The sequence below is a fragment of the Paramormyrops kingsleyae genome, chromosome 22, assembly GCF_048594095.1.
Source record: "Paramormyrops kingsleyae isolate MSU_618 chromosome 22, PKINGS_0.4, whole genome shotgun sequence".
Taxonomy (NCBI): Eukaryota; Metazoa; Chordata; class Actinopteri; order Osteoglossiformes; family Mormyridae; genus Paramormyrops; species Paramormyrops kingsleyae.
Genome location: NC_132818.1, coordinates 12,097,359 through 12,107,932, shown reverse-complemented (window position 1 = coordinate 12,107,932; position 10,574 = coordinate 12,097,359). Strand labels below are relative to the sequence as shown.

Here is a 10,574-nt window from a genome sequence, read left to right as displayed (position 1 = left end):
TAGTTGGAAAGTAGGCAATATGCTACTAAAGCATGCTGAATTTTGTTTTCTCATCCGTGTGGGGAGCAGAACTGTCATAAAAACACATGTTGATGTCTGGATATGCCATAGTTTTTCTAACCCTAACCCTAGGTTTAGTTTGCTAACCCTAATTTGGGGCCTTAGGGTGAATCAACAGGTAGTTGGAAAGTAGGCAATATGCTACTAAAGCATGCTGAATTTTGTTTTCTCATCCGTGTGGGGAGCAGACCTGTCATAAAAACACATGTTGATGTCTGGATATGCCATAGTTTTTCTAACCCTAACCCTAGGTTTAGTTTGCTAACCCTAATTTGGGGCCTTAAATTAAACACAAAATGAACCGGATAAAACAAGATATTATAATACAACATATACTGTACTAAACACATCTGAGCACATTTATCAAAACAGTAATTTTTAAAGTAAGAAAATAAATATATCCAAACAATGTGTCCTGCCCCGATCGTCCGCTCCTTCCGTGTGCCACGCCCCCTCGTTAACCCCGTGTGGGATCCCTGTGTGATCAGCTGTTTCTGGTTGTTGTCATTAGGCCTCTGTATTTAGTCAGTTTTGTTCCCCAGTCCGGTCTTTGTATTGTCCGTCTGTGTTTTGCCTGCCTTACCTGTAATTAAACCCCGTATTCCCAGATACCCTGACGTCTGCGCTTTTGTCTCCTTTCCGTCCCCGCTGGGTATGACAATATTATCATAATTAAATGTATTAATGGTTTATTATTAATATTAAAATAATAAAGTATAATAACGTATTTTATTATAATAATTACTGTTACTGTCTATCATTGTCTAAATGTATTTTTACTGTCTAAATATATGTATTCAGCTAGTGTAAACATGCACGATGCTATCACAGCGAATGCAAGGTTGAGACTGAAGCGTTAATTATTCTGTTTCGGCTGAGAGATATGCTGCGTGACTCATTTCCCCGCCTACAAGTTATCTTAGGTCGACGTTCACGGTTTGACTTCTGAGATTCAGATCGAGTTCTAGGTAAAAAATTTTCTAACTGGTTGGTTCGACTTTTAAAAAATTAGAGTTATAATGAGTTTGAGAACTGAGGTACCACCTTATTTAGACAGTAAAAATATATGTAGACAATGATAGACAGTAACAGTACTTATTATTATATAATAAAATACATTTAAAATAAAGATTTCTTATTAATTATTTTAACATTAATAATAAACCATTAATACATTTAATTATAATAATATTGTAGTGCTGAGCAGGGACAGAACGGAGACAAAGGCGCAGACGTCAGGGTATCGGGTAATACGGGTTTAATTACAGGTAAGGCAGGCAAAACGCGGACGGACAATACAACGACCGGCCTGGGGAAACAACCTGAAACGCGGACTAAATACAGAGGACTAATGACAACAACCAGAAACAGCTGATCACACGGGATTCTTAATGAGGGGGCATGGCACACGGAAGGAGCAGACAATCGAGGCAGGACACATTGTTTTGTTAACTTTACACATTGTTTGGATACATTTATTTTCTTACATTACAAATTACTGTTTTGATAAATGTGCTTAGATGTGTTTAGTACAGTATATGCTCTTCTTGTTTTATCCGGTTCATTTTGTGTTTAAATGCTAAAAAAAAAAAAAAAAACATAGGTGTATTTTTTTGGGGTTGGAACCAACTAATTGGTTTTCCATTATTTCTTATGGGGAAAATTTGTTCAGAACCCGAACTTTTTAGGATTCAATCCGGAGTTCTGAACGGATTAAGTTCGACTTCTGAGGTACCACTGTATATGTTCCTATAGTCTTCTCTAGCGTTGATAAGCATTAGTGTTTTTTAGATTTCCTGGTTCCTGGTGTTCTTAGTCGTAAGTTATTTCACCTGTGTCTTATTGTTCTATGGCTTTGTTGATTAGTTGTTCACACCTGCCCTTTGTTAGTTGTCATCATCAGTGTATTTCAGTGCATTTCCCCAGTCAGTCATTCTGCTGTGTTCTGCTCAGTTCTGGTGTTGCCCATTTCCCTTTGTATGTTAACTATTCTTTTGCTTCCCCCCCCCCTTAGTTTAGGTCTGACTCCTTGTGGTCCCTTTTATTTTGTGGTTTCCTTTTGTGTTCTGTTTTGTTTAATAAACCCTTTTAGTCTCTGAGCTGGGTCGTCCACCTTTTTCCCTGCACCATGCCGCATCACCGTAACAGATCATTATCTGTAAAAAAAACATTCCAAAACAATGACCTGGTATAGCATCTGGAGTAAAGATTATTGTAAGAAACATTAAATATAAGCGCAGGCTAGGCTACTCTGGTCATGTTAAAGGTTGGATTTCTTTCGTATTATGCCTAATTGACTAGATTAGGCTAACTAATGTTTCACATAATGTCATTAATTAAAAATAATAATAAACAGCTTGTAAAGGGAACAGTATCAGTGATAGTGTCCATAGAAACATTTCAAAGTGTATCTGATGTTAGCTTGAAATGTTGTGTTAATATCAAGCATTTCTCTTACATTTTTATCTTTATATATGGTTAACCTTAATTGACATGCTTCATAGCCATAATATTCTACTGCTCTATAATGTTCTTATGACATAGACCTAATTTCATTCAGTAAGGCACATTCATTTAATAGGTGTAACTCAATTCATTGATATAAACTCTAATTTAACACTGCCTATCCCACAGAAAACAAGCTGCACAGAGCAGGGCAGACATGTCAAAACGATTAAAACAAAACACGTTAGATACAATTCTTATAAAAATCCTAATTTATATCAGTCCCAAGATGAAGAAATGGGTAAAGAGGGAGAGAGCCAGCAGGGAGGAATGGAGGAGGACAAAGAGCAGAGGGATGGAGAGGTGGAATACAGGGAGGAGAACCACTCAGAGGAGGAGGACAGAGAGCAGAGGGATTGAGAGGAGAGACGTACAGCAGGGAGGCGGGACAGGACAGAAACAGAGAAAACTGACATCGAACATACCGGACAAACCAGGAATCTCTCATCTTTCTCCTACACACACACACACACACACACACACACACACACTGTAGGGAAGGTTAGTGGAGTATGTTTTTGCTCTCTGCTTGGGAAAGTTCACCCAGAGTTAACTCTTCAACATTACTCTTGGTACATGCATGATGTATGGTGTATTTTTCAGAATTTGTGTTTTTCAGATTTTCAGCACCAATGCGAATTTGTTTCTTGCAAATAGAAGTAGGCCTCCTCTGTATGTTATGTGTGATTGACGAGACCCACCCCCTCCCAATCCCCCACCCCTGGGTCACGGATCTCACTCTTTTTCACACCATGTCTACAGCCCTGATTTGTACTTCTTGTACTGAACGATTAGTCCTCTGTCAAAAATGCCCAATGAGAAGGAATGAGACCGACATTTCCTGTATTTCAGGCTGATCTGCAAGTGGCAGTGAACTGGAAATGAGGAAGAATGTAAAAAAAAAAACAAACAAAACATTATAGCACTTTTGATAGAACTTTTAAACCAGGGACATATAGATCATGGTTTAAATTACAGGGGAGCTAAGGGGAGCTCCCCCACCCTGAAAAGGACACAAGTTACCTTGGAAGCCCCCCCAGAGATGTTTAGGGTGAGCTCTAAAAATGTCCACTTTTGGTTTATAGCAGGGGAATCAGACTCATTTTAGTGAAGGGGCCCCACTGGAACTCAAACTCACGTGGGCCACATAAAAATAATGTCTGAAGGATTAGAAAAACATTATTAACACCGTTTGTATTTCTTTTTGTATTTGTTCTAATTTGTTAAACTGCTTTTTCAATTGTTGGTTTCGGTAGTAGATGTTTCTTTTCTCCCAGTAGAGGTATGTTAAATGAAGAACTGCACTGATCATAAATCACGTACAATCAAATGAACAGACTGGAAAGCTTTATGAAGCATCCGAATTTTATACAAATAATCAATGGTTTTCTCTGCTAAAAAAAAAAAGAAAAAAGAAAAGAACAAACAACCGTGATAGTTCAAGTGAACGAAATTTAATGTTGATATCACTATGACAGTTATGCTCACATGAATGCAGTTTCTATGTATACTTCACCAAATACAGATGACTAAAGACGATGCCTTTGAAACTTCTCATACGATTATTTTCCCCCTGAAACCGGGCACATCTCCACCTTCACTGGTGTATCAAAATCGGGTGATAAATCTTGATCAGTTAACAATCTCATAATGTCATTTAGGTGCTTATGTGTTAGCCTGCGGCTGTATACCGCGTATAAAAGCCAGCTGATAGCACATAGGACAATAGCTAATAGCCGTAGGAATTTCAAACATTCGATCTCTTTTAACATATTTCTCATCCGCATTTCTTTGTTGCTCGTCGTAACTTTATGCACGCAACCGTATGTGGTTTTCTTTTCATTTTAATCTCGTACAAATGTTAATGAAGTATGTATCGCTATTGTCATGCATTCTAATTCAATTGTTAAATTATTCGGGTTTCTGACTTTTGTCTTGTTTAATACTGAAAGATAAAATATACAGAAAAATAATTTACGAAATCATATGTTCCAAAGAATAGCCTATATAAAATAAAGCGAACCTCCCCCCAAATATTTTCAAGTATAAAACTATAAAAGCACAAATCGTTGTGCAGAACATGCACATAAAAATACCGGTAATTATGTCACCTATTTGAATTAATAATTTCCCCCCAGAACTAACTGGTTGTTCCACCTTTAGCAGCACCATCTGCAATGTTCTTATTGAGGGATACTGCGTTATTTTTTACACCAGATGTAACAGGACACTTTTATCCAAAGCTACATACATTCTGTTTTGCCGGTCAGGATCAGGTCCCTAGAGTAGCTGGAGACATAAGGGTCCAACACTCAAAAAAATGAACAAGGAAGGTTGTGCACTTTACTTACTATATTTATATTCAGTTTACTTACAATAATTGTGTTTGTTGACTTGAAATATTTTTTTCTATTAAGGTCCACGTAATTATGTCTCAACTTGACTGTAAAAAATCCTGATGCGTTGTCTGAACACAAAGCATTTATGTTAAGTTAAAAATTCTTACATCCAGAAGGTGGCAGTATAGTGAGACGCTAACTGCCATGAAAAACCCCAAAGAAGAAGAGCAGCAAGACGAGTCAGACCCCCTGAAAAGGTTTTCATCAATTGGTTTTGACGTCTTGCCTTTTCGACAGCTGGTAAAGGTAGGAGGATTTTCGTTTTTGCACCAGTATTGTTTTTTTTGTTTGTAATAAGAGATATGTTCTTTATTTTGGCCTGCTTTAGTTTCAGCGAGTTCTAGTGTCTTAGACATGCTTAAGTTAGAATGCTAGCTTAGCCACGTGGCGCAGGTTGGTCCGTTGCATATTTCCATTATCTGGGCGAAAAGAAAAGTAATAAGAGATAGTTCATGGATTAAAGTTCTCCGTCGCTATGATGGATTTCCGTTTACTGGAGCGAGTTACGACGGATTTTTTTTCCATCAATTGCAGGGTTCCTGACTCATTAATGTCTTATATTCACTTTTTATAATTTTAAGGCTGTAAATATAATTACATTTCTCATAGTGTAATAAATGCATTACTTTCAGTTTGAAAAGACGCGGCATATTCAGCCTGCTGAGTGGGATGTAATCACAACCTGGAGTGGATTAAAAGTACGTTCTTCTCTCTACTCTAAGGGTTTTGTTAATCGCTCCGCTCCTTATCCACTCTGGGTTTTCCATTCCCGCTCATGGAAAAACCGCTCCACTCCATTTTTATATCATGAACGCCTGAACGCAACATTTATAATGCTATATAAGTTTTTTTTTCCTTTTTTTCTACTAAGGCATAAAATACAATATGTTTGCAAATATATTTAAGAAACAAAGTTAACGTACTTGCTAATTTGAAAAACAATGCTACAGTCATTCTCCATTGAAACTGCGATACTAAGTTCAACCACTAGCTGCCCATCCAATCTAAAATCTCCTGTCAAAATTAAGTGATTAATATTTGGTTTGAAACTTTATTTTTTTTCCAATTTTGTTGTGATACTTTAAATGCACATTACAAAGTGTGATTATCTTATTGGCTTGTGTCATTTCAGATTAATTTAATTTCACAAAATCTTTATCAAATTGTCTGAAGTTTTTATCCTTTGCATTTTTTCAGGTCCTTACTGAAGGGTGTGTTCCTGCCAAGGTGCTTTACTCACAATAGGTAAGATCTGTAACATCTACTAATGTAAATACTGTTTCTTGCATGACCATTTTATTTTTTTAGTTCCAAGTAGCTTGTTTCTGTTTGTATCCTGTTTACTTTTAATTATCAGTAGCAATTGATAAATTAGTTTTTAACAGATTATATAAATGTTTTAAATTATTATTTTAAGTCATATGCTATGTTATTTGTAAAACTTTTCTAAAAGATTTTTTTTTTGCAAGTCAAGGTTCTTTTAATTAATTTATGTGGTGTGTGTGCTTGTTATAGATACTGAATGTGGCAGTGTAAAGGTTGCAGTTCAAAGACCTCAACTAGATGTCAGTTACTAAAACATTATAGGTTAAAACATCCTCAATATGGGCGTAGGCACCCATATCCTTGCCCATATACTAGTTGTCCATGTACATTCAAGTCATGGAATGCACTTAGATCACACCTTTGTAGAGTCCATAACAGAGACTCATCTCAGCAAACAACATCATTGGCTACATTCAGATGTCAAGTTTGTTTATTCGCAAAATTTCTGCCCCCCCTATCCTGCTGGAGAGACCCAGAACAGCCTTGAAGGCGAAAGAGTGTCACTGTTGTCCGAGGTCAAAAAAAGACGCAACAATGCAGTTATCAAGGAGAAGTATAGGAGACAGGAGGTAGTCAGGGACAAACCCATGATTGCAGAGTTCAAGACCAGATGGCCAGGACTGTTTACTGTGCCTGAGGTATAAACTGCTTCTTAAAACATCCATAATCAATGTTATATAATGCATCAAATGATAGTGTGAAAGAATTATAGAATACAGTAATATCATGTTACATGGTATTTTTACTAAAATATTAGTATACACCAATGACAGGTTCTTTGTGTACATTTATTTAAAGGTGGAAGCAGAATTTTTAATGATTACCACTGTTCCCCTCATCACAACGTTTTTTGCACAACTTGACCACCATGCTGATCAGCTCATCAGAGTGCTGAAGAAGACGGGTGGATCTAAAGGGAAGAAAATTGACTTCACCTTTGCCCCGACTTCACAGGTATAGTGTTCTTCTTTTTAGAACACATTTAGGAATAAGTAAATTTGGTCTAGTCTGTGTTGCCATTTGTCAGAAACCAATAACATCTGCAAATGCACCGCATATGAATCAAAATTTATTTGATTGTATTTCACAAAGCTTCTGAGATTAACAGTGAATTTTTTCCCTTTAAACAAATTTCTATTTTGCATTTACACTACGTACTATGGATAAATAACCAGAATTTTGAGGAAACTTATGTAGTGACATTCAGAAGGACCAATCAAAGTTACAAGCAACAAAAGAACAGAACTACTATTATTGCATAGTACCACCAACACGATGATCATTCACTCTGCAGTTTCCTCAAAAAGCTTCCCTTTTCACTTTTTTTTTTGGGAGTATAGGCCTGTCGCAATGGTCAATATATTGACCTTTCGCACGATATATGTAAAGGAGCGTGATTGTTTTTGGTGCTGCGATTATTGCCACTGATAATATTTCATTAGAGGATAAGGTATATTTCTTCACATTTCTCATTCCAGTATCTAAATATTCTTACGAATAAAATGTTCTTTGAAAGAGTGTACTTGCATTATAATGCTATTTTATCATTATAGTCATTACGCAATCAGTGGCATAAAAAGGTCTTAAAATGGCAATAATTTCATTTATCTCAATTAATTGTAGTGCAAAATATTGCACAACAAAGAGTAGTTTTCGTGACAGCCCTACTTCAGAGTATTCTGTAATTAAGTAATCATTGAACATTATTATAACCATTGATAATGTTTGTATAAGTACAGTAAATGGTCATTGTACATGTGCCTACTTTTATAGTTAAAGTTTCACCCATTTCCAATAATTTTAAAAGTGTAATAAGTTTATAGTATTTATGTTGATGCTGCTTTTTTCCTATTTAGAATGAAACTGTTGAAAAGAAGAGGGAGTGCCTCCTCAGGGCACATTGTATCTATCTAAATGAAGATCCAAGCAGTCTCTTCCAAGAGTATCTGGTAGGTAATACTAACAATTACTGCAGCAGTAACAGTATCCTACGGCTTTTAATTATATCACAATATCCATGCAGCATTGTGGGATGTGGCTTTTAGGAATGGCAATTTTGGTCTAGACCAACATCACGAAATCATGATTTATGGCAGAGTTGCTATATTAGATGACATTAGGTCATACAGGTGTACTTAATTAAGTGGCCAGTGAGTGTATAAATTGTGAGAAATCAAGTTAGTAAAGCACTATTTTTAAAACATTTATGGAGAAAATTGTAATGCAAATGAGCTCTTTGGAATTATGTAATTGGCTGGTGATTTCATTGTTGTCTTGTGTGTGTGGAAAGGATTCAGATGGCAGTGCTGCCCAGAGGGACCTTGAACAAGTTGTCTTTGGCATCTACAGTATTAATGCTGAGGGAGGGGATGGCACCAACACTCCAGTTGATGTTGGAATAGTGATTGAGGGTGTTGAAGTGCTTCAGGGCTTGGGAGACATCGCTTCTGCATGTGCACTCTTAATGGGTGTCATATATGCAATGAACCTCAGTTATCCTCAGGAACTGAAAACGTTCTTTGAGGTGCTTCAGAAAATCTTCCTCCAGCTGGATGCTACCAGACTCTCAACCAAGGTACAGATGCTTAAAAAAGGTATTGTTGTAAAGTGTCATTACTCGTTAAATCAAATTCATGTTATCTTTTCAATTATATTGTCCATATGTCCATATGTCTCCCATTTAAAATCTCCCAGATTTGTCATAATTACGAGACCTGATGGAAAATAATATTCTCAGCAATCCTCTCCTATAACCATTTTATCAGACCTCGTCAAGGGAAAGAGATGGGATGTACCAGAAAGATGTTCATATTAAGTCTCTTATACCAGGGACAGAGGCCTCGGGTAAGCTATGAATACAGCTATGTAATGATCCTTTGCTTTGAATTGAAGAGAATGAGCCTCCAGATTGACTTGCACCTCCAAGACCGTGCTTTGTAATCAATGTAAAATACCTAATTTATTTGGATTATAACTATGCTATAGACTTCGCGGACATTTTCGGACATTTCTTTGCCGATGTATGATACGATGTGTATGATGTGTGTGGACTGTGAAGCACTGGCAGTGTCCGTGAAGAAAATGTATAAAATGAAACATTTTTGAAATGGATGCATCTGACTGGTTGCATTTGAATTGAGGCGCGTAATAAATAATGATACTGTTCTGTGAGGATGTGCAGTTTTCTCTTTTTTTCCCCATCCCATCGAGACCGCTATGTCCGAGACCAAGACAAGACCGAGACCAAATAGAGTCGAGACCAAGACAAGACCGAGACCACAAAAAATAGACCGGTCTCGAGAACTACAGCATTAGTTTCTAGTAATCTTAGTCACCTTTGTCACAAAAACATCCATTGCCAAATAATACCCTGTCATTCTCTAATAATTTCAATAGTCAGTACTAGAGGTCGACCGATATATCGGCCGGCCGATATATCGGGCCGATATTTAGCATTTTTTAATGTATCGGCATCGGCCGATATCCGAGTGCACTAAGCCGATTTTCAGACAGGCACGTCTCCGGGCAGCCCAGTCTTATTGTTGCTGTGGAACACGTGACCCATGCTGCCTTGTGCAGGACCACAGCCAGAAGTTTTGGAAGAGTCCTGGGATAAAACGGTAAGGCTTAAATTCTGATCTTTCAATGACCTGTTTATTTAAGTAGTTTGCTATGAAATGTTGCTTTAAAAGAGAACGCGAATTACGCTATTGGGAACTGGGGTAATGATAATGAGCCTTCAACCAACTGTAGCTTACAGGTAACATTAAGGATCATTGATTCTAATAGAGTTCGTTTTGTGCGCTTATTGGTGGGCTCACAGGCGTTTTTTAATCGTTAAAAATCATTTTAATTGTTAACATTTTAATTATTACCATATCAGCCCGATGTTATCAGTTATGTTTTTTTTCTTGTGTCGGAGAGTTTCACTCTGTGAGTGTGTGGGGCGGAGCAGGCAGCTCTCAAATAATGCAGCGTATGTGAGAGTTGCGTTACTCTGCCCTGATCACAGACAGCGCCGTCCTCGGAGACACAGAGCTGCTAAGAACAATGCATGGCGGAGAAAAGTGTTTGTTCGAAAGCGTGGTTACCATTTACTTGAGCTGATGCTGACAATGGTCCTTCTGTGCAACTTTTTTTCATTTGAGACCGGAGATTCAAACAATTTGTCAGACGTCTAGATAAAAAGTGCATGACGTTGCGCAGTTAGTTTCCTCATTAAACATGTCTATCCTTTATACGGGCTTATACGTAGACAACGTCACAATCACTAGGGGCTTATGT

At 37.3% G+C, this 10,574-nt stretch overlaps 2 protein-coding genes across 8 annotated transcripts in view; one reads left to right on the top strand and one right to left on the bottom strand.

Moving 5' to 3' along the window:
* LOC111833765 (transmembrane protease serine 9-like) overlaps positions 1–10,574 on the bottom strand; it is a 109,853-nt gene that overhangs the window by 68,035 nt on the left and 31,244 nt on the right. The gene's annotated exons all lie outside the window — the stretch shown is intronic.
* Positions 4,922–9,461, top strand: LOC111843176 (uncharacterized). Of its 7 annotated transcripts, XM_072705139.1 has the most exons (8): positions 4,922–5,210; positions 5,597–5,662; positions 6,162–6,209; positions 6,759–6,928; positions 7,089–7,244; positions 8,147–8,239; positions 8,581–8,865; positions 9,056–9,461. In XM_072705139.1, the coding sequence occupies exons 4-8, from the start codon at positions 6,878–6,880 to the stop codon at positions 9,143–9,145; spliced, it is 675 nt and encodes a 224-aa protein (XP_072561240.1). In that variant the 5' UTR covers positions 4,922–5,210; positions 5,597–5,662; positions 6,162–6,209; positions 6,759–6,877; the 3' UTR covers positions 9,146–9,461. The 7 variants fall into 7 exon arrangements, with proteins under 7 accessions (XP_072561240.1, XP_072561241.1, XP_072561242.1 ...); XM_072705140.1 differs by lacking the exon at positions 5,597–5,662; XM_072705141.1 differs by lacking the exon at positions 6,759–6,928.